A 24,716-nucleotide genomic window follows, 5' to 3' on the forward strand; every position below is an offset into this window, starting at 1 on the left:
CTGTGGGGATCCCCACTAGGAAGGATATTTATGCTTTGTACCACAGTGATGAAAACACCAGCCCACATGCCAAGACATGTGAAGGAGGTATCTGTGCTCATTATACATGGCCGGAAATCACTTCTTCCTCCATCTACAGTACAACATTTGCCACTCAACTAGACACACACAAAAACACACATGGCACTTAGCCTCGAGTGTGAGAGAGCACATGCAGTATCTTTAAAAAACCCAGCCTACCATCCCTATTTATAGGACCGTCATGGACAGGCTTTTAGCATATCTATTTCTGACATTCATTCAACATTTATGACACCTGCCTCCAATTCTTTATTAGATTATGCCACGACTGCATTTGGGGAAAAAAGGAAATGTTCTTTCTTTTTTTTATCTCCATCTGACAGGCCTTTTCACTTTCATCTGTAATAAATATGCAATATCTACATGTTTTATTAGTATCTATTTGGTGACCGGGTGTAATAATGTGCAGGCTTCAGACACAGGTGACACACGGAAATGTTGCAAACTGGAGAAATGTGAATATTGTGGGCTATGAAATGGGAGCTGAGTTTAGCTGCATCTAAAATGGGGGAAACCTGGAGTGACAGAGGCCCTCCTTTATTAGGCCTAGCCCTGCCTGTTATTGGTTACTGCTCAACTGAGATTACAATGATCCTCTAGAGTCTACATCAGCAGCAACGTCTCACTTGCACTGCTATTTTCTACAAATATCACATTTACTTCAGTGGTGAGATCACTACTCAGCTATCAGCTGCCATATTGTGGATGTGGCTACAGTGGATCACAACAGGACAACAAGTCCTGACGCAGCAGTAGGACTGTTGTTAAAAAAAGACCATCAGATACATTTTTAATCTAAAATTATTATAGAATAGAATTAATCCATGCGCATAATCCACAAAATACAACATGGAGGAGCGAGGGAGATCGACGTAGAGGGGGGGGGGGGGGGGGGGGGGGGGGGGGACATGTTTATATGCGGGGGGATATGAATTTTCAGTCACCACAGAAAAAGGATCAGTATCCGCACAACTACGACCACCAAATGACAACACTAGCTATCACAAACGGTGAGAGGACACAAGACATAACGAAGGATTGGGGAGGGGGGTAACAGAAATACATTATGTTGTACCAACGTCATTCATTTCAACGCGTAGCCGTGATGGAGCGCCGGGTGTCCCCGCTCTCGACCAACGCGCACCGCCTTTCTCTCCTCTCCTGTGTGAAAGTGTGGTGCGCTGCGAACCGGGCCCCAAGCGCAGATCCATTAACGAGTACCGAGGATGAACATCAACAGCACGTTCACAAGCACCAGAACCGCGATCACCGTAAACACCGCGCAAGTCTGGACATCCAAGGCCATGGCGCAGCGCTGCGGGCCGATGCTGAGATGCGCTCTCAGTGACGGGCGAAATTCAGCTCTCCCCGGCGTCTAGACACGTAGCCTCAAAGCCACCGAGAAATCCACCATTACAGTTAGGCAAGAAATGAAAAAAAAAAGATGCCCCTACGCCTCTTCACAATACGCGATGTAATTCATAAAGGCACGGGAAGAGATGCATCATTCCTCACCATCATCATCGTCATCAGTCTGCACCGCAATTTCTCCCCGCTAGTCAACACCTGCCGGTGTTTCGCCTCTTCCCCTAAACCGACCGACTCTCAGGCCAATAGACTCTCAAAGCAAACAAGAGAGAGGCTGTGCGCAGGCTGTTCGCAGCTGCCGAGCTGCCTTCCGGTGAGTGGGGACCAGCAGAGAGATCGGCTGTGAGGCTGAGAGGCGGTCCTGTATTAATACTGATCAGCGCTCCGCTGCGAGACTGCCGGCTTCAGCCATCACCTACAATCGGGGGAGGGGCACAGCCAGCCCCTCGCTCGCTCACTACATCGACCACAGAGGCCAGAATCATAACCTCATTCATCTCCCACCCCGTCTAAAAATATCACCGTGTCGTGGTGATTTATCATTTATCATTAACAGGCCGTGATGAAGAAGAATAAATGTCAGAATAATAGATGCACGTTCCCTAAAGTGATCACCATCCTATAATTTTATTGGCGTAATGTCAGCCTTTCCTGCCAATTTGTCTGTGGCCACGCATCAATCAGATACAGTATGCCCAGTTGATCTGATAATCAGCCACATTTACACCCTGTGTTATGACTGGTGCACCAGATCAGCTTCAGAGATGCAAGCAGCAACAGTCACTTAAAGGTGCCATCCATGGGCATTCAAAAGTATCTCTGCATGATCAAAAACGTATTTCAAAATAGGCAGTTCTAAATCAAATTAATTTATAGTATTACAACAGCAGGATTAGGGAAATGTGATGCTTTGGGGGAGTATAGGGGCATGAGAGGGAAATGTTTGGTACCCTCACTTTATTGGCGTACACTTGTCAAGTTCATGTTTCATTTATGACATAGTCTGTACTCAAATTCACACTTTCATGGTAAAGAGAGTGCGATGAATGCAGCTCAGAGTCCAGACTCACAGGTCAACCAAAATACACATTTGTGTACACTTTGAGATGTAAAAATGTCCAGACATTTAGGGTTAAGTAGTATCAATGCATGAAAGAAAGAGGGGAACATAGTATTTTACCTAATTTCCAATGATTAATTAATGTATCTTTTTACTTTTATTATTATTATTATTAATAATAATACTAATAATTATAGTATTTATTATATTATTATTATGTATTTATAATAATAATAATACTACTAATACATTCTATTCATTATTTGTCTGTGTTTGTGTTGATGTGCTGTATAGCTGTCTGGGGTGGAAGTTACCGGCACTGTTCTGTGTGTTGTACTGTTTCTTGTGTAAACTCAATTACATCTTTTTTAGTTTTTAAAGAAAGAGGGAAAGATGATCATACCAAAAATGTGAAGGTGAATATGCTCAATTGACAATGCAGGCATTAAGAGCCATAACTAATACAAAACGTTAAGGAGAGCAGCTAAGTAGGTTGCAAGGTGTTTCAAGCTAGTACTCTTTCTCTGACAACATCAAGGGCTTTATGCTGATGCAGCCCTAGAAACAAGAACAAGGAAGTGACATCATCATTGCATATGGTTGCACTTATGGACACTACTGTTTTTGTTAACCCATTAAAGTGTAATTTCACGGCGTATTTCCGTTAGACCCTCTGTACAAGTAAATACCCACATCTTTGAAACTCCACACCCCAGCAGGCTTTATGCTAAACTGTAATCCCTAGCCTTTTTCTTAGACTTGATAAAGCTCCTCCAGAGCCACAGAAGATATGTTTTTACAATCTGAGTGGTACTCCCTGTGACTTGATCCTGATGTCATGTAAAATCAGTGAAGCTCCCGTTTAATTTAATAACTACACACTCTGTATATTGTAATGAGACTAGGATCAACTCCATTCTAAGCATTTTGTGGATATATTTTAATAATAATTTGAATTGTGTATGCTAATACAAGGACATACTCAACACAATGGATTCCAGCTGGTTTATGAGAGCGTCTCGACCTCTTTACCATCTCTGAGGTGCCCTTGAGCAACACAGTTAACCTCTAACGGCACTAGTGGAGCTGCTCAGTGTCCCACAGAGGAGAATGTGTTTGAAGAGGCAACTTCCAGAAGTGAAGGTGTGAAACAGTGTGTTCCTGCGGCGCTGAGGCATAATCTCAAATAAAGCATGCGGCTCAGAAAATCTACTCTGAACAAATAAAGGTGCAAAGAAACACACAGCTTCAAACCTCAACTAAAGGGTGTGTGTATCTGGAGCCCCCTAAACTAAACACACACTAATTTGTGGAACAGAAAAAGATATTCAGAAGCACTGAGGTTGGCCCAGTACTAATGGTGAATCTCATTTCTAAGCCCCCTAGGAAAAATGCGGTAATCATGTGACGCCCTGGACTCAGGAAGACATTATGACACATACTGAACAAAGCAACTGGAAAACAGTGTAACAATTTCCTGAGCGTCACACACATAAAAAATAAATTGCCACAACCAATATAATCTTATCCCAATATAATTTTAAAAGTCACGAATAAGCTGTATATAGATATTATTCCCTTGGGCTGCGTCCTTATAGCAGCAGCAGTAGAACTCTTCAGGTTGTTGTGAGTCGTCGGGTAAGTAAGAGAGGACAGAGGCTGGAGACAGCTTGAAATTAGGGAATTTACAATAAATGTTAACAGCAATCCAGTTTCATGGCAGCGAATAGGTATCAAAATGTCAATAGAAAATGCTCAAACCAATCCTGCAGCTGCCATTCCATATGCTCAATATGTTTCAAGCCCTGAAATTTGCACTGAAATGCGGCTAAATTAACACATTGGAGTTGCTGCACTTTTTACACTCAGGGCCAAATAAACAAACTCTGTTGAGGGTTGATATCTTTTGGCAAAAATATCACTGTTTGGAACATACTGAGCATATGGATGGATACATAGACTGTTTGAAAAATGGGACATAGTCGCAATGATGTCACCCATTGGTTGTGGACTACAGTTTTAAAGGCTTGAGTTTGGTACGTTGGCCGTCACGAGAGGGTGGATCTAAATACAACCGAATGCTGAACAAAACATTTTTAGGTGACTGAAATGTTACAATTAACTTTTGTGAACTGGAAAGACGCTGTGAAAGGGTTTAAGTTCTAAGATGAAAACACGGATAACACCCAAACCGGACAACGCCAAGTTAGCAACCTGTCAATCACAAGGCAGCCCCGCCCTAAAGCATACCCTGCTTTATCGTCTATGTCACTCTAACTGGAACCATAATGCTTACTGAGGAAATAAATCAAGGGAGAAATAGGGTCATTTTCTCATAGACTTCTATACAACCAGTGGTGGCCATTAGAGAGAATGCATGTTTAAGCCACTAACGCACTGGCTTCACCTTTCAGAACGGGAGGTTGCCTCTTGGATGGACTTCTGTGGATGTTTGGACATATTTCTATCCCGCCATTAAACTGATGTTGGAAACTGCTGTAACCGCTGCAAATAAACTACAGCTGACAAAGTAGCAAGCTACCAACACTTCACTCACCTTTCAAACATAAAGGAGGTGAGTGTTTGGTATTCAAAACTGTTTTTCTGTATTGCAGATATATGCAGTATTCCTTTAAAGCTCAGTGTTGTTGATTGACAGGACAAAATGGCTCCAGCTCCCGTCTGATGCACGTGTTTGCCATTGGCGTGCACATTATTATTTTGGCCTCCATGTTCAGAGTGATACTTAAGGTGAAAGTTGTATCACACACAAGCGCATCCCAGCCTGCAGCATTTGTCCTGACGTCTGTGCTTCTCATTGTCGGCAGATTATGAAGCGAGGCACAACAGGATCATGAATAAATTCATAAAGGAGAATCAGTTCAGTTCAGTCCTAGCCACCACCTAGTCAACCATCCGACACACGTGCAGACATAAAAACCCTCTCCGAACTACCCTCTGTCGTCACATTCAGCTGAGAGCTTCTGGATGGATCAAAAGTCTGAAAGACCTGAGAATAAGTTTAAAAGAATAATAGTGCACTATATCAGTATTTTTAAAGCCATAAATAATTTCGATGGCACTTTCTGCACATACATGCTGATAAAAGCAATGGCTCCTGAAAGCAAGGCTTTCACTGAGTTTCTGTACGAGGCATCACATCTGAGACATGACAACCGTCCTCAAACAAGTTTTTTTTCTTGCTCTGTGCTTGTGTGCGTGTGTGTGTGTGTGTGTGTGTGTGTGAAACACAGAGTGAGCAGATTACATAAGCCTGCCCTACCTCTGTGGGCTCCCTCTCCAATCTCCCTGACATTTAGACAACAAAGGTCACATCTGAAAGTCTAAATCTGCACAGACACCAAGGCTAATATACTCATACATATACAAAAAAGGGCAGAATATCTCCCACTAGCAGAGAATCATATGTTAAAAAAGACTGAACTCAAACTTTCTGTACGTGAATTACATACATAACAAGCACAGATGCAGTTATTCAATATGAGGGATTTGTACATCTCATTTGTACTTGCTTCAGCCATATTCTATAAACACTCAAAGACAAAAATGTAAAGCTTCAAATAGGTAGTATTTACAGCAGGGCCATGGTATTACTGTGTATTGCATTATATGTTGCGTTATTGTGTCCCCTAACTGTATGTGCAGCAATGTTCGAGGTAATTTGTGCAAATAATATGCAAGCTTCCACCAAACCCTTCAGTTTCCCAAATGGAAATTAATGATGACAATGAATTAATGAGTAAAGATAAAAATCTACAGCATCCGCTCTTTCCCGTCTGGATTGTGAAGGCTTTTTTTCATCCATCCATCCATTTAATCAATGTTCCTGTAATTTATCAAACTACGGGTCTAGTGTAAAACCGGGCATGCAGAGAAATGCAGCTCACGCCATCGTGTCCTGGGTCTGTCTCAGATCTGCGCCGTCTACGCATGTTGGTACCTTTAAGGGGAGGTGCCTTTGTTATTACCCGAACCACCTCAACTGGGTTCTATTAATGCTTGAGGTCAATGCTCATATTAACTTCACTGTACTTTACAATTCGTCTTCGTCGGAAATCTCTTACTTTGAAATTGCTTTACAGCCACAGACATGAGGAACGATTACTGTGGCCAATAGCACTTATATGGCCATGTACTGTGTTAAGAGAGTGAAACACTATAATTACCGCCTTGCCTTTGCCAACCAGTCAGGTTACAGTTTACATCTGTGTCTGTCCAAAATGTCATCACTTCATAGTTTTAACCTATCAGATATTTGAGTGAAATTGTCATAATTGGCATATGAATTCTTCAGTTATGGCTTGTAAGGTCACAGTGACCTTGACCTTTGTCCGCCAAATTCTATTGACTTTATCGTTGCATTCAAGTGGACGTTTGTGCCAAATGTGAAGAAATTCCGTCCACGTGTTCCTGAGGTATCGCGTTCACGAAAATGGGACAAACGGACGTATGGATAAACAGACGAACAACCCGGCCTTGGCTGTCGCCATGCACAAAAATAAAAATAAAAATGAAAGTATCCTTTAATCATCTTGCAGAGAAACTTCACTTCAGCTCTTTGTATTTGAAATGACATCCTTTCTGTCACTTCTCTAAGCTTACAACCGTGTTAGGGTCAGAAGGAGTGAACTTTGCTTTGAGGCTGTGTACTCTCTTTATCACCAGGGTGTGATATAATGTCCGTTACTGCAGCCACTGCACCAAACTGACAGTCAATCTCATGATCTCACCCTTCACTCTCACTTGTAATAATGACCCTGAATCCCTTTGACAGAAGCAGCTGCTCGCTACCCGATGATTGGGACATCTTTTCCTCATGAGATAACTACTCCAATGCACATTGGACACCACAGTCCAATTAAGCCAAAGGGCGAAGTTCATCTGCAAATAACAGAGGCCGATCTGATGTCGTCAAACTGGACTCTGTTCAGAGCTTTCCTCAATATCCTGTCCAAGAATATTACAAACACATGTGAGTACAACGCACACCTTCCTTGAACAAGGTTGATGCAATGCTGCTAAAAAAAGCATGGTGTGATTATACTACTGCCGCAGAGCACTACCCTCAAATATATGCCTCAGGGCAATATCTACTCACAATAGTTATTAGTATCCCGGTAGGATATCGGCAGGAAGCTATGCTACTTTAGGCAGCGGTCGTTTGCTACAATATTGGCATCATCCATCATTGCCTCACTGACAACTATATGAGGAACAATGTTTGCACCTCTCACCTTAGATGAAATAAGGTCAAATATTCCAGCCCCTCCCTATTTTTAAAGCATTAGATTAACTCCAGTACTGCTGCATGTGTCAAACTCTTTAAGTTTAATTCATGACATTCCTCTCATCTCGCTCTGCAGATTTTCTTGGAAATTATGCATATGCAATACACACTGCTGGACATCCCCTCATTATACAACCAGATAGTGTAGAAATATAACGAATTGGCTGAAGTCAACAATTCTCCTTCATGTTCATTTACTGGTCTGAGATCAGCTTTTTAGTTCTAACTGTGGCTCTTCTATGAGGTCATTGCTAACTCTACTGGCCTTTAGCCAGAGAGCTACATCTTAGAAAGTCTGTCCCTGAATAAGACTACACATTCAGTGCTAGCAAATGAATCTGTTTGTGGTCAGTAGGTATTTGGCTAATGGGAGGCAAAGCCCACCACACCCATTTCCCCTCCAGTCTGCTCCAATTCTTTTGTTCCCCTCTCGTCCCCACGACAACCACACTGACTTCCTGCTTCCTCCCAGGCCTTCCAGCCACAAAGCGCCCTAAAAATAAATCGCTGGACTTTTCCTGAACGCAGTTTTGTCACCATTGTTCCGACATCAGCTGTTTAGTCGTTCAGCTCAATTTGGCTATAGGTGTGGGTCAGAGCATCAAGGATTTTAAGAAATACTGCGAGATAGATGAGATAAGAGATGTAGGTCATGCCAAGTGGGGTGGAGAAATTAGGGTTAAAGACATATTAAGTGATATCACAACATTACTAGCCCTAACAGCTTCAGGAGAAATATTACTACTCACTCATGACATAGTCACGGGATGGTGTTAAATGAATTAATTAATCATTATTTAATGACAAAGCGGGGCAACATCTACGTGTTCTGAAGACTGTAGAAGAAGATGAATCTGCCCTGCAACTGTGATCTTTATGTCAGCCCCAAGTGAGCCGGCATAACATTGTGAAGTTCTAGCAAGGAAAGAGAAGACGCAAAGTCTTTGTATACACACGGACAGAATTTAGGGGATGTAAAGTCTCTAGTGGAATAAAAACAAGCTTTTGAGGAGAAAAGTTTGTGCCTTTTTAATGACAGTTCAGTTTTTAGATTACGAAATTGGGAGAGAGAGAGGATGACATGTAGATGGATGGATTCAAAATCCTCGCCGCTGCGACAAGGACTCAGCCTTTGTACAGTATATGCCTGCTCTACCAGCTGCGCTACCGGGGCACCTGAGCTACTTTGATAGTTATATTTTATTTGCTAAGTGGAAGTAGATAACTGTGGCACTAATGATTGAAAGCATATAACACAGAGAACTCCGACTCAACACACTGCCCCTGCATCTTTATTAAAAATCCAAATTGTATTGGAGCCACTGCGGGAACTGTCAGTGTTTGCTGACAGTTCACACTTGACTTAACAAATTATAACGAAAGAAAAAAAGAACAGTGTATTCACATAAAATATTTTAAAAATATGTAATTATATTAATGGATTACGTTGTATTTTATTATGTTATATTATATGTATACTTTCACTTCAATGAATTTCATCTAGATGAACTATTTTCTATTTATTTAGCCCTCTTCTTCTCTGACCAGTGGGCTAGATTTGCACACATGTTGACTCCTTTTCATATCCATTAACACTCGCAAACTGAAACCCCTAAAGCTCCCCACTCTTTAGTGAAGGTGTAGTAAGTCTGAAATGTCTCTAAAATATCCCATAGAGGGGAAACAGTGCCTCTGTTAAAATACACTATAACAAGCTCCCCAAAGACAGCATTGTAGCTTTTCACAAACTGCAACAAAAAGAAAGCATTAAGGAACACTGTTATTTATTTATGTTTCTGTTCAGCATCAGTGCCAGTGTGTACTTAATTAAAGCCCAAAGATTGGTCATTCGAGAGCCCAGCTGTGGGGTGAGAGATAAAACCGAATGACCTATGCTACGCTGTGGTTGGTTGCCTCAGCGAGCACTGCTTTACTGTGCTAGTTGTGAGTGTACTGAGCTAGTGTCATTATTCATCAGAGCACTGTCAGCCACCTGCGGCCCAAAACACTGGGAGGTAAGAGCAGTAGTGTCTTCCCACCCTCACTGAGTTTACTGGCGGCTACATGTGCATGCAGTATTTGTTGGATATTTGCACCGTGTGTCTTTGGGAGCATATTTAGATTTATATTGTAACAATTCTGGTGAGGCGAGTGACATCATCTGAGAGACAGCCTACTCGCCTACTTTCATACACCATCATGCCTACTGTAACTCACTATAAAGGGGCTTTGGAGAAGAAAATATACAGCTCCACCTGTCCTCTGCGCTAAAATTATTTTACATTCTCACTGCCTCCACGCCACGAGAGTTCAAAAGCAGAACATCGGATTGAAATGCAAAACTCTGCAGTGAAACGATATTTGGGTGCAGGGGTTGTTTGGCATTCTGTGTTTCTGCATTTCGCGTAGGTAGGTAAATTCCTGCCATCAAAGACTTAATAGACTCCATCTGACATAGTGCCGTCCTGGAAAAATATTCACTAACTAGCTTGACTGCGCACAGGCATGAATGCACATAGAAAGTGCAAGAAGCAGGTGTTTCCACATGCATGGAGTGAGTAACGTGATGGAGTGAAAAGGGAAGAGATGAGGTGAGGCAGCGAAGAAACTGAAAGTGGGGGAGAGAAAACAGGATCTGAGGAGAGGGGAAAAGGGAGGTGTAAGTGAAGAAGGGAGAGATGACGAGCTCTGAGGTCAGGAAGAAAGGATAGAGAGGGGGAACGAGGAAGAAGCGAGGGGGGTTGCATAATACGTGTATGTGATGAAGGGTTTTTCTGACGCTGCATGTGGTGTAGCAGGGAGCCAGGGAGGTCAGAGGCAGAAAGTTAAGCTAAATAATGTACACAAGAAGTGGCAGCTGCCAGAAAAATCCAACCCATCTTTCACAGAGGCCTGCAGGATACATTCTAACTAGCAGAACACTGTACAGGCAGTTAGCTTCTGTCTCATTATTTTAAGGCAGGGACAAAGTGACCAGGGCTGGAGCTACGTATTCTATTTGGGGTACACATACTCAACTAACGTGTATTTATATCACAGCAGTTGTTTGGTTTTAAATAAAAAATAAAAAAGTCTCATAAAAAGCACCAAATACTATTAAAATTCATGACTCGAAGGATAATTGTCAGAACAAGATTTCTTTCCGAGCTCATAAAAGCGTCTACAAGGGCTGGATCACAATAAATGTCATATATAAAGCGTGAAGCCCAGTTCAAATGTAAAATCTGTTTAAATAGGGAAGGGTATTTAAACAAACTTTAAGTTACTCAAAATGTGCTTGATTACAACATAGAATTGCATATAGTGTGTATTTAAAATGATTTCATCAGGATGCTGCCTTTACCTGCTCTTAAAGCTGGAGTCAGAATTGTAATGGTGTTGAAATGGTTGTTTCCAAGTAACTTTGGAACTTTGATTTGTGGAAAATGTACAAGTAGGGATGTCTGATACTTCGGTACCGAGTCGATGCAAATAATGTAGCTGAAAACGTGTTGACATCAGCAGTAAAGCTAGCTAACGTTAGCTCTTAGCAGCCGGTGAAGTTGCATTATGGTGCGTTTAAGCTCTATTCAGTAAAAAATAGTGAAGATGAAGGTAAATTATAACGTTATCATGATGTGATCATTCTTATCTTGTAAAATTGCACAACGTTTTTGTTTGAAGGAGATGTTTTCACAGCTATATACAAAAGATATTAGGGAGATTTATGACCTGTTAGAAATTTCACTGCAAATGATATCGACAACTACATTTCTGGTATCGTGACTTCCCTATTTCCAAGTATGGCAGATTGTATTGGCTCAGTTTTAAAGACACAGACAATTAATGCAAAACATACACAAAGCCCAAAACCACAGCCAGCAGATATTAGCCTGTATGTTAGCAAAAGCAGCAAGATGATAACCTCTAATCAGGTCTGAATAATGTATCGGTGCCATGGGTGAGTGTAAAATAGTTTCGGCCTCAAATGTCACTGTTGTTTACATTTGCAGAATTTGTTTTTAGCTATTATGAGAGCTGACCATGAATATAATTGTAATGTTCATAGCACTGGAGGATAAATTATGCGTAATAGAATATTCATTACATTATATAAATTATTTGTTTATCATCAATCATTTTTATATGTTATGAACTGTTGCTACTTAGGTTATTGAATTGGCCTACTCGTACTGCAATGACAATCACAAATAAGTTATTGGCTGTCCTGTGTGGAAGGTTTTGGCTTAAGGCAAGTGTTTGAACTAGTCAAGCCAATTTCATTTATATAGCCCCAAATCACATATTTGCCACAATAGATTACCAACATACATGAAGAAAAAGAATCTGGTCGAGACGTTGAGCTACTTCCAGGTGCAACTAAACACTGGCAGGACCTGGGTCACATTATCTCCTCTCTTCAAAGCAATGTTTCGTAAAGAGTAATGAGATTGTAATGAGACATGGAAATATCCAATTCTAGGCTATTATTATAGTCCTGTGAAGAGAATGGCTACAGTGAACGTTATCAGTGGAATTAATACATACAAATTCCACAATCTCTCTGTGAAAGACATTTGCAACACATTTTAGCCTGTGGGCTGTTTGCTCCAAGATGGTGCTGTCAGATAACTAGGGATCATCATATTACCTAACACAAGGTGACATTCTTCTGGGTTGACTTAAGACCCGAAAAAGTCTTTATCCCCAATATAAACCTGTCAAGTAGCCATGAAAATAAACAGTGTATTACACAAACAGCAGAAGCTGATGACTGTGGGCAAAATCACCTAAGCACCCTGGGAAAACGATCACAAATGATACAACTGATGCAGGATAACAAGCATTGCAGTGCCTTAGGCCTTAAATAGTCTAAACAAAAAAATCACTGCTTGTTGTGACATTGCTCAAACCAGTCACCAATAAATACTGTATATCCTGTCCTACTGTGGCTGTGGCATTAGTTAGGGAGTGATGATGGAAGGGGGGAAACACTGGCCATGATGAGGTCTAAAACAGAATGTGCTCCAAGAAAGAACACACACTAAACTGTGCATGCACAGGCATGCATGATCTGACAAAATGGTATAACGCGGAGATACTGTAAAACTGGATTCACCAGTGAGTAAGAGAATTAGCACACAGCACTGTTCCCCCAGTCCTCGGGAACATGCAGCCATCGAAGACAAAAGTGGAAAAGGCTTTTGTTGGGAGCAAAGGAAACCCTCTCAACTGTTATATAAGTGAAAAGGCCCTGAGCCTATCTGCCGCTCTCTCACTCTAACACACAAAAAAGCACACCACATAAGCATGGAGTCGCACTCCCATGCATACAATAACAACAACACACGCACCTGACAGGCAGAAACCCATTCTTTGGGAAAAAACAGCCTAGGGAGGCTCTGACACAACCACCTGCTCAGATTCAGTCAGCGGCACTACTATTTATTAGAGCCCAATGTATCCTACAAAACAGTAATAGCTGGTGGCTGCAGTAAGTCACAGCGGATACCTGCCTGTGCCTTTGCAGGGGAGCGATGTTGAATGAACACTGATAAAGGATTTTCAGTCACCTGCGGCTCAGAGTGCGGACTGTACATACATGCAGTTATTTTGAGGAAGACCTATTCCCATGGTTTGTGTCTGGCTCTAAAAAAGGCCTGGGGTGAAAGAAATACCACACAATCACAGTGTGTTTGACAAAGATATCACTGGCCGGTGCTAGTCGTTCCTCACCAAATAATGAGGTCGTCAATGCACTGACTCATGCACCCTGACACATGAATTCTGAATACATCAGCATGTGAAGTGTGTACGTGTGTGTCAGAGGGAAGAGGGCGTTTCACAGGCGCAGAAGCCGAGGAAACAAATGCACACAAATCTATGTGTATGTGGTGAAATGAACAGTAACACTTTCTTCAATGCATTATAAACATAATAATGCGTTCTAATCCGCTTATAGTACTGTATTACATATAGTTATAAGCATGTATATATATTTATAATTCTTTATACTTGCAACATATAAATAAAGCATTTTAATAACTTATAAGGTCAAGTATCATAATACTTCATGATTACCGGTCACTCACTGACATTTCTGATTGAATGATATTTTCTTTCACTTTATTGAAAGCAAACAATAACCACATAACTAGCTTGACATGTATTATATCTGCCTTTTCCTCAGAAATTCCATTATTTCCAATCAATTTTTTGCACCAAATGACCACTTAGAGTAACTTATAATCACATTATAATGCATTATAACAGGGATTATAATGTATTACAACTATGGTTATTGTAATACACTACGATCCTTGCTGACCACATTTTAGTGACCAGCAATTATGAAGTATTATGATACTTGACCTTATAAGTAATTATAAGAATATTTACATTAATATTTACGAGTGCATATAACTGCTATAAGCTAATTAGAACGCATCATAAGTATGTTTATAGTGCATTATAGACTTGAGCGTCATAGAGAGTGTCACCAAATTAACATTCTCCACACGTGTATAAAACTGTGTGCATAAGTAGCTGTCCTCTTTTTTTTTTTAAATCGCTGACCTCCTATCTGCCCAACTAGCCACTGCCTGCTGACTCATGCGTTCATAATAAATAGATAGCATTGCATAATATGATTATGACCAGCAGACAGACCTAGGTTAGCCCACACTTAATCATATAAGAGTTCTCTTGAAACTCTTAATCTGCATGAAGCCCTTAATAAGACAGTCCCCCTTTCTGACAAGTTGACAGCAGAGCTTCGGGCACAGCATTAGTAACACACACGAAACTGTCCTTTCATCTGCATAGGAATCAACAAAGACCTGCCATTGCTTGGTGTTTGTTGGAGAGGGGAGGAGAGGGGACGGGGGGAGAAAAGAGGAGAGGAAAGGGGAGGAGAAAAAGAGGAGAGGAGAACAGAGGAGAGGGGAGGGGAGGAGAAAAGAGGAGAGGAGAGGGGAGGAGAAAAAGAGGAGAGGATAGGAGAAAAGAGGAGAGGAGAGGAAAGGAGAGGAGAGGGGAAAAAGAGGAGAGGAGAGGAGAAAAGAGGAGAGGAGAAAAGAGGAGAGGAAAGGAGAGGAGAGGAGAAAAGAGGAGAGGGGAGGAGAGGAGAACAAGAGGAGAGGGGAGGAGAGGAGAACAAGAGGAGAGGAGAGGAGAGGAAAGGAGAGGAGAGGGGAAAAAGAGGAGGGGAGAGGAGAAAAGAGGAGAGGAAAGGAGAGGAGAGGGAGGAGAGGAGAAAAAGAGGAGAGGAGAGGAGAAAAAGAGGAGAAGAGAAAAGAGGAGAGGGGAGGAGAGGAGAAAAAGAGGAGAGGAGAGGAAGAAGGAGAGGGGAAAAGAGGAGAGGAGAGGAAAGGAGAGGAGAGGGAGGAGAGGAGAAAAGAGGAGAGGGGAGGAGAGGAGAAAAAGAGGAGAGGAGAAAGAGGAGAGGTGAGGAGAAAAGAGGAGAGGAGAGGGGAGGAGAAAATAGGAGAGGTGAGGAGAGGAGAAAAGAGGAGAGGTGAGGAGAAAAGAGGAGAGGAGAGGAGAGGAGAAAGAGGAGAGGTGAGGAGAGAGGAGGTGAGGAGAAAAAGAGGAGAGGGGAGGAGAGAGGAGGTGAGGAGAGGAGAAAAAGAGGAGAGGAGAGGAGAGGGGAGGAGAGAGGAGGTGAGGAGAGGAGAAAAAGAGGAGAGGAGAGGAGAAAAAGAGGAGAGAGGAGAGGAGAGGAGAGGAGAGGAGAGGAGAAAAAGAGGAGAGGAGAGAGGAGGTGAGGAGAGGAGAAAAAGAGGAGAGGAGAGGAGAGAGGTGGTGAGGAGAGGGGAGGAGAGGAGAAAAGAGGAGAGGAGAGGAGAGAGGAGAGGAGAGGAGATGAGAGGAGAGGAGAGGAGAGGAGAGGAGAGGAGAGGAGAGGAGAGGAGAGGAGAGGAGAGGAGAGAGGTGGTGAGGAGAGGGGAGGAGAGAAGAAAAAGAGGAAAGGAGAGGAGAGGAGAGGAGAAAGAGGGCAGTGACTGGGGGAGAAATCCATTTAAATGAAAGGGAGAAGAGAGGCGTCAGCATTAGCAGTTAATCCACTGCAGTGAGAATGCTTTCTCTCTGCCTTGGGGCCTTCAGGCTCCGGTAGTCATCCGAACAGGAAGACTGTAACATACACTGTATCACCAACAACAGATCAGATCCTGACATGAGATCCATACCATATAAACAATGCATGACTTACCAGAAATAAGACACAGATTTAATGGTGAAGCATCATCCATCCGTGTCACTGCACTACAGCTGCGTTACCATGTTATGTCATAATGTCCATATGCAGTGTGTATATATATATATATATATATATATATATATATATATATATATATATATATATATATATATATATATATATATCTACATTTATATAGATATATATGCTACCTCTATGCTCAAGTTGCAGTCATAAATCCCAGCATTTGAGCCTGCTAAAAATGAACTCGCCATTCAAACAAACACAAGACATTCCCAGTGTTATGAGTCCACGCTCAATACCCCAGGGGAGGGCCACCACGACACAAAAGTGCACATACAAAGGGAGCATCTCTCTTCTCTCTCTCCCACCCCTTCTTCTCTCTCTCACCCACACACTTTCTCTATTTAGCTCACACTTAAAAAGGCTGCCTAAAGATAGAAGCAAGAAGATGAACAGGAGCCAGCGAGTGTCATGGCAACAATGTTCAGTGGCTTACAAACACTATTTAGACCAGTAAGAAAAAAGTTATAATCAATGCCTAAACGCAGTAGTATCACCTCATCAAAGACACAGTTTACTAAATTTCCAAGACGTGCCAGGACCGAAAGCCCAGGGCTCAGTATTTAGCAGTTGAGTAGACATCTCACATGAAAATGTACTATTTATTGTACTACAAATGTTGTGGTTAATCCTCACTGACTCCTTGAATTTGAGTCTACTGTAGAAAATGTGATCTGTGCCCACATAGCTTTAACACTGTGCACACTCATTCTTACATTGACCTATTTCTTACATATTTTAGTGGGTAACATACTAAATGCTAATGAATATGTATAATCATTTCAAATGAAACATGCTATGGAACATGCATGTTGCTCTTCACTCAATAAAATAAAAAAGAGAGTCGATGAAACTTTGCATTTAGGATCCCATAGAGATTTCATTTAGCATGATCAGACAATAATGTAAACAGTGTTAAGCCCTGTGCATTGCAGTTCTGCGGGTATAGATGTTGGACAAAGCCCCACAAATCTCCGCTACCCCGTCAGGATGTTTTAGAGAAACTCTGCATCTCCTTTCGGTAGAATCCCCCTGAGGCCACTTGCACATCAAAGCACCGAAATGCCTGGTTTCACTTCCCGAGTAGTATTACTCCAACGTACTCTGAAGCCAATTTCACACAACTGACAAAGACACGTTACACTTCTCGAAAGATTCCAGCACACCAGGTGTATGAAAACGATTTAATGTCATTCCTTTTTTCTGCGTTTTCTGCACACGCTCTTGTTAGATTTAAAAATATCTGAAATGTTGGGCGTCCAATTCAGGATGAGTAATGTCCTAAGAGTACAGGATGACATTAATCCTCATGGCCACCATCTACACGGATCAGTTCCTTCATTATCTGATGAAACATTGACCAGTGCTCTGTCTTCTCCATATTATCAGTGAGAGGCGATTTATCAATCTTATTCCTACTCTATTATACGTCCTATTATCTCATCTACATCTGCTCATACAGAATATGTGAGAGGTGAACTAACCGTCACCGTGTGACATGTGTGTGTGTGTGTGTGTGTGTGTGTGTGTGTGTGTAGGGCTGATAGATTATGGCCTTCATGATTTTTTTGATCAATATTGAGATCATGATTATTCATTCATTTTAGGGACAACATATTTGTATTGTCCTTTCAAATTGAAATGAACAAAGCATTGCTGTCATGTTGTGCTACATTCCTGCTAATGTACAACACTTTGCACCTAGAACAGTGGTTCTCAATCTTTCGAGTCGCGACCCCACTAGAATAATCAAGTTGGTGTTCGTGAAGCAAACACATTGCTCACCCATAAACTGTGTGCAACTCCTTAGCGCTACATATAGCAGGAGAAGCACTGTATTCTGTATTGGTGTCTAAACATGTTGGCATGATTACTGTAAGCCTCACAGCTGAGCAAGTAGCCAAGTATGGTTTAATTAGGGGGTGCTTGTATAAGTGTGCCGCTGTCCATAGTACTGAAACAACGGGGCGGAGAAGATCGATTGACAGAAAGACGGAACATGCCACGTCACAGTTTCTTACTTAGCCTTGCTGGTTTTTTGTGGTTGTTAATAGAACTTTCTGCCTAATTCCTAATTCATGAGTAATCAATGAATGATCAATGAATGAGTGTAGGTAAGTAATGCTTTGTTTGGGATGACAGTTTTGTTTAGTTTACTTTGAACAGCTAGCACATATGCGTTGTCCAATGTGCTCCAGGCACTGTGGATGTATATAGTGGTCACAGTATTTTTTATAAATCTGTACATTGGGTTTTTTTTATAAATTATCCTTAAGGCCTTGAAAGCCTGACAGAAAAAGAAAAAAGACAGTAGCTTAGCTCAATCAAGTATTCATGTGTGTGTGTGTGTGTGTGTTTATGTGGTTGTGTGTTCGACTCACAATGTTGACCTGCAGTGGTTCTGAACCGGGTCTCAACAGCCTCCTCCTCCTGCAGCTGCCAGAGCCTCCAGACCGCATACGCACCGACGATGACAATTGGCCCGTGTCTGGGGGATAGGCCGACGTGCAGACAGATGATCAATTCAACAAACACACATCAATCAACAGTCTGCATATTAATGTGAAATACAAATATGCAATGGTACCTGACTGAGGCAGGAGCCGCGCCAAGGCAGAGAGGGTGGTGGCGGATAGCGGCAGGGAGCGGCACCGCTGGAGAGATGCCCTTAGTGGGGGCTCTAACGGTGACACACCCGGGGGGCGAGACAAGGCCTAGAGGGTACTGAGTAGTTAGGGCATCTCCTATATATTCTATACAGAGTTACTTCTATGCACACACTCACACATGCAAGGTTGAATAAACACATTCCCCAGCCCTTCACCTTTAAAAAAAATATTCCTTGCTGCCTTGTCCCCTTTTTTTTGCACTGAATTTAAGTATTTCATATCCAGCACGTTTCTATTCTGGTGCATTGGTCGGTGTGCATGCCCTGCAGGAAGAAACGTGAGAGACTATACATCATGCCAACCGGGTGGTCTTTGAGGTTAAAATGAACTGACTCTGAGTTAGGGCAATGAGAGGTAGAGCTTATGGGAGCGATGAGGCAGAAAATTGGCGACAGAGAGAGACTGAGACTGAGGGAGAGAGAAAGAGAAAGAGAAGGCACAAAGAAAGAAGGGAGAAAGAAAGGGTGAGAGAGAGGGAAGGAAAAAGAGAGGGAGAGGGGGAGGTGAGCTGAGGGAAAAGCAGAAATACAGGCCTCTATAAATGGAGCAGAGCATGCATGAAGGTATTGTTGCAACTAAAAGTAAGGGGTGTATAAATACCGGGTTAGTACTGGGCTGCCCTTCAAAGTCTGTAATGTGTATTTGATTCATTATGGACTTGGACTATATTTATCAGCGAATTGTTGGAGAGTATGAATGAGACTTTGGCCTCCAACTCTCATTTTTTCAGCATCACGGTCAACACCATATTTATGTGAACTGCATATAAATACATTTACACGGTATACATGTGTATTTATATATTTATGAGAGTGCTTATTTGTAATTTTTATGTCAATGTTTGTGTATTTACTTTCACTGAACTTATGCATGAATGCCTGTTTGTTATTTAGCATCTTACTCTGTGGTGCAGCTCCGTGGACTGCATCTCCCTAGTGCCACTGGTCTCTATGACAGAGCAAGGCCTGGAGCGAGCAGCCTTCCGCCTCTGCCCCGGAGAGTGTTGCATGACGGGACCAGGCCTGCGTCTCCGCCGGCATAGTGAACCAACCTCACTGTAGTGATTGTAGGGATCCGGGTCCAGGTTGGGCCTCCGCAGGTCCAGTATAGCTGAGGCCGGGCGGGGACGAGGGCGTGGGGGCTTGTGAGGTACAGAGGTCTTCTCTGTGCTAGAGTGGGGCACGGCTGGGCACGGCTGTCTCACACCGCAGCCTGCCTGGCTTGCAATCTGCTCACACAGCTGTGATTGGCACAGATACTCAGCAATTTGGCTCAGATAAAAGTGCAACAATGCATTTTTTGTGTTGGGAATTGGGAGGAATGCCTCTATAGATTCATCAAAATATAATTTCATTTTAATTTCTTAATTACTATGCTTCAGTAGCTATCCACAAGTGCCAAGAAAGTCCCTGAATGGCTATTAAACCTCTGAGAAGAAAAAAATACAATAGGCAGGTGGATTTAATATGTAAACAGTTGCTGATTAAGGAGGATTTTCCTGGTGCCATCCTTTCTCCTAAATTATTGTAGCGCTGCACGTTAACACCCTTCCCCAAACACAGATTCCCACAGCCGTTGCATAATACACCCCTATGAAAGTGTGCTGAGTATAGAGATGTCACATCTCATTTAGTCATCAGGAGTTAGGGCTAACATGTCCTGGCTCGCTGGTGTGACTAGAAGGGGGATGACTAATGCTTCCACTGGAGTGAGAAGGGAAGGGTGCCGTCATGAAGCGCAGACATCACAGAGCACTAGGGCTGCTGCAGTCACACACGGACAGCTTTGTGGGAATTAGGGTTTTCCTTGCATGCTACACAAGGCTGGCTAAGCAGAAAAAGACAAACTCCTCTACTATGATGTTGTCCACCATTGCATTTGCTGACTGTTTCCTCCTTTCTCCAACAGATGGGGCAAAAGGACAACTGTAGAGTCATGCCCAATTCATGTCCTCACAGGCTGCCTGTGTCTTGACTGTTTTTGTTTCTCCCTGACAGTTAATGAACCACACCTAGGACTGAGTAACTGCTCCGGTATTATTTATATTCTAGTTTGTTGTTGATGATTTTAAGAAGCAAAAGAATGACCATGGTTAAAACAGTTAAATAAATGATATTTTGAGCATTTATGCGGTAATTACATGTTGCATGCTTTTAGCAATGTTAATGATGTGGAAAAAGACTGTAAGGGAATGTGGCTATGGCATAAATGTGAGACACATTATTCATACAAATGCTGTTTAGCAACACAAATGCATTTATTAAAATTCAGTAGCTTGTAATTAACATAGCTCATTTTGTATTTAAAGTCACATACCTTAAATATTTCCTCTGTGGAATCTGATGCTGGTACGCCATTGGGGGTTCTTACTTTATCACCTTGTTGTGATTGGACATTCCCTTCCTGTAACTGGTCGGGGCCAGGTGGACATTCCCTGGAATTCTGCTCATTTCCTGTCTGTCCCTCTACCTTTTCCTCTTGACAGAGACAGTTTAATGGATCCTTTTCAACCTCTGCTTCTTCTTTAGTCTCTGTGGTTGGACCTGACTGGAGGATATGATTCTCTACTATAGCTGTGGACCTGTGGTTTGTCTCAAAATGTTTGTCTGCGCCCTCAGAACTTTGAAGGCCATTGACAGCTGGAGATCCTGGGCATGCCCTAAAGGCTTTCAGCACAACCTTAGGGGATCGTCCACCTGTCACAGGTGCTGGAGCCTCGCTGTCAAGGCTACTGGGCTGTGAGGATTTAGCGGTCACTGGTGATGATGGTTGGGATTTTGGAAGTCCATCACTGTGGAGTGTCAGGGACACACTGTGAATGTTGTCCACTGTGGGCTGTGGGCCCCGTGGGGAGCTCACCGGTGTCCCCTCTCCCTCTGGAGGAGAGAAAGAGTGTGATGTGGTCCGCCATTTTCTGGCTGACTCTGCTACACTGTTGAAAAACTTGAACAGACCACCAAAGTGCCCCTTGGTGTCAGAGTGTTTCGGGGGCGGTGGTTGAAAGTCTCTGATGCTCTCAAAGTCTACAGAACCGTAGTCTGAGTCCATGGTCTTTTCGAAAGAGTGAAGCTCAGAGTCAAAGCTCCTCTCAGAGTAAACAGGATTGGTCTTCCCCAAAAGGGAAATCCTCCTCAAGTAACTCCACACATCTTTTTGCCTCCTTCCTCTACCCTGGTGGGTGCTCGGGCTACCTTTAATGCTCGGCTCTTCACAGCCTGAAGCTGCTTTGTTACAGTTGGTTGAGTTGTTTTGGCTTCTTTTAGTATAGCAAACTCTTTCTGATGCTTTACAACCATTCTGAGTCACAGCCTCTCCCACTACAGTGGGCTGGTGGCAGTCTATAGGAGTCGTGAGGTCGATGTCTTCGAATGAGCAGTCAAATTCTGCTGTGTAGCCAGCATAGGAGTGCCTCTTGCCACGGTGTCTTAGTGCGCCCCTGCTGGACTGCTGAGGAGTGCCAATATCATGGCAGAAAGATTCCTCATCCACCAAGGAGCTGCTGAACTTGGCAGTGGACAATTTCCCTGTCTTGCCACGAAACACAGAGGGCGATTTAAGCTTCTTGAAGGAGCGAACTTTGTCAGCAAAAGAGAGTTTAGGGATGGAAGCCTCCCCGGGTAGGATCATGGAGTGGGGTCTGCGCTCCAGCTCTGAACCAGCTCTCTTTCGGTTCAAGATCTTCCAGATGCCCCCTGTGGCACGGGGCCTCCGGTTGACCTCCTGGCTGTCCTTGACAGGGGTCTGAGAAGATGCAGCTTGGGTCTCTCCCTGCCCCTCTGCAGGTCCTGGCCCAGCCTCCTGAATACAAACACTGCTGGTCTCATTCTCCACATCCAGAGAAACATTAAACACTCGGTTGACAAACCCATTAGGGTTGTTGCTCACAGGGGCAGGGCTGTCTATCTGCTCCATCCTCTCTCATTCTACAGTGTCAGCTATCAGCTCCAATGGACATCATGTCTTGGGCCTCTCTCTGTCAAAACACCTGAAGGAAAAAAAACACACTGTCTGCCTTACTTTTTCATATCGTGTTAATTCTGTCTGTCTGCCTTAAATGCAAAATATAGCCTATTATATTAAATAATCTCAGTGGAGGGTTAGCTGTATTTGATCTGCACATGAGGTCAAATGCAGTAATAAGATAGATAGTGCTACTCAAACACTGAAACACAGCATTAAAGCATCACAGCTTTTGTACCATGACTCAACGGTCACAAACCCCCCGCCATATTTGGTCCACAGTAATTATTTGAGATGCAGTCCCATATCCACCATTTAAACCAGGAGGCTCCGTTGTCATGGAAACACTCACTACAGAGATGTCTGGTTATTTCAGGCCTGCTCTGGCTGTGACATCATCAGAGCACAGATAAGCTCCTTCTGAGGAGGAAGATGCTCAGCAAGTGCTACATGTTAATTACCCCCATTTCATAATCCCTTTAATGTATGGAAGCATCTTGTGTAATTGGGGCCTCCAGCATGTGTCTTTGTTGTTACATGAGATCATCACTAAAGATGTGTTTCATTTAAGATGGCCTTTTCGCAGAATGTCACAATTTAATTAATACGCTTTTCACCGGTTTGTGACTGTATTCACTGCTTTTTTTTACGAATGCTATCTAAAGAAAGTAAATGCTCTATCATTGCAAAAATGTAAAAACAAATGTCAGTTTACAAGCAGAGGCTACATTCACACATATTAGCAAGCAGTTATTTTATCATTTACATATACAATATGACGTCTCTTTAAGTCTTTACTTTACCATTAGCCTAAATTATTATCCAGATACTCTGATAATAAAAGGAGTTGTTTTTATAAAGCTTGCTTCGTAGTTATAATTTCACAAGCTACTAAAATACACATAAAAACAAAAGCCTTCCCATCTAAAACTGACAGTTAACACTGTCAGGTTAACTTTAGGCTGGGTTGGGCGTCTGAAAATGCTCTTTTTTTAAATATGGCGTCAATAAAAATGACACAGACGTTGCAGCAGGTTGTCGCGTTCGGTTTTCTTAAGTTAATTTGTGAGTTTGTAATTTAGTTTAGCATCAGTTAACCGCTGAAACGTCCGTAATTACACTTATCAATAACTTCAACAAGTTGTTTATCGAGTTAAACCCGCGAAACAATGCACCGTATCTCCTCTCAACACCTACATGTAGCCGTGAAAGCTGTTCACTTACCCCCAGAAAACTTCCCTGTTTAAATGGGCATCGTCGTTGCTGTCCGTAAAGCCAATAGAAACACCGCCTTTCACACCGGCTCACCGTACCCAGTGTATGTATTTCACGGGCTTAATTTATATCCATGAGGAAGAGTGAAGTTATTTTGCGGACAGCGACTCCTTCGTGGATGTCATGAGTTTCGGTTTTTGCCTCTAAACTTCGCCAGCTATCATCAAACTGAGAGAAACTCCCCGAGTTAGCGACAGACCGGTGAACTCTTGCCCTGTAAGCTCCTGCAGACGCCGACACTCTGATTTGTGATAAAGCTCTCACGCAGACAGAGCGACATACACACACCAACACCATCACACACACACACACACACACACACACACACACACACACACACACACACACACACACAAACACACAAACACAAAAACATATATATATGTATATAAATATTATAGTGGCTATACATATATATTATATATATTACTATATTATATTGGGATGCTGTACAACTGTCTAAAAAAAACATATGAAAATTGTAATTATTTTAATTCAGTGATTATGTATATATATATCGATATATATATTGATATATATATTGATATGTATATCCATATTACAGTGGCTATACATATATATTTATATATATTATTATGTTATATTGGGATGCTGTACAACTGTCTATTTTTGTCCTTTAGTTCATATCAAATTGTTACATTTCCTAGCAATTATACCATATTTTTTAATGGGTTTTTTTCTATTCCATTTGTTTGATGGATTTATAATGTA

At 42.3% G+C, this 24,716-nt stretch overlaps 1 protein-coding gene across 7 annotated transcripts in view; it reads right to left on the reverse strand.

The window, feature by feature from the left end:
• LOC115014253 (rho guanine nucleotide exchange factor 9) overlaps positions 1-24,167 on the reverse strand; it is a 45,415-nt gene extending 21,248 nt beyond the window's left edge. The window contains exons 1-5 of one of the 7 annotated variants that reach the window (XM_029440961.1): positions 23,934-24,167; positions 21,066-22,734; positions 19,651-19,989; positions 18,668-18,794; positions 18,462-18,568 (exon numbers count right to left, since the gene is read on the reverse strand). In XM_029440961.1, the coding sequence (XP_029296821.1) occupies positions 18,462-18,568; positions 18,668-18,794; positions 19,651-19,989; positions 21,066-22,661 (2,169 nt within the window). In that variant the 5' untranslated portion in view covers positions 22,662-22,734; positions 23,934-24,167. Of the gene's footprint in view, positions 1-1,156; positions 1,530-1,596; positions 1,816-18,461; positions 18,569-18,667; positions 18,795-19,650; positions 19,990-21,065; positions 22,735-23,933 lie in introns of those variants that run through there. The other 6 variants (XM_029440962.1, XM_029440963.1, XM_029440966.1 and 3 more) reach the window with 6 other exon arrangements.
• Positions 24,168-24,716: the final 549 nt, after the last annotated feature.

This window comes from Cottoperca gobio, chromosome 10 (genome assembly GCF_900634415.1).
Source record: "Cottoperca gobio chromosome 10, fCotGob3.1, whole genome shotgun sequence".
Classification (NCBI taxonomy): Eukaryota; Metazoa; Chordata; class Actinopteri; order Perciformes; family Bovichtidae; genus Cottoperca; species Cottoperca gobio.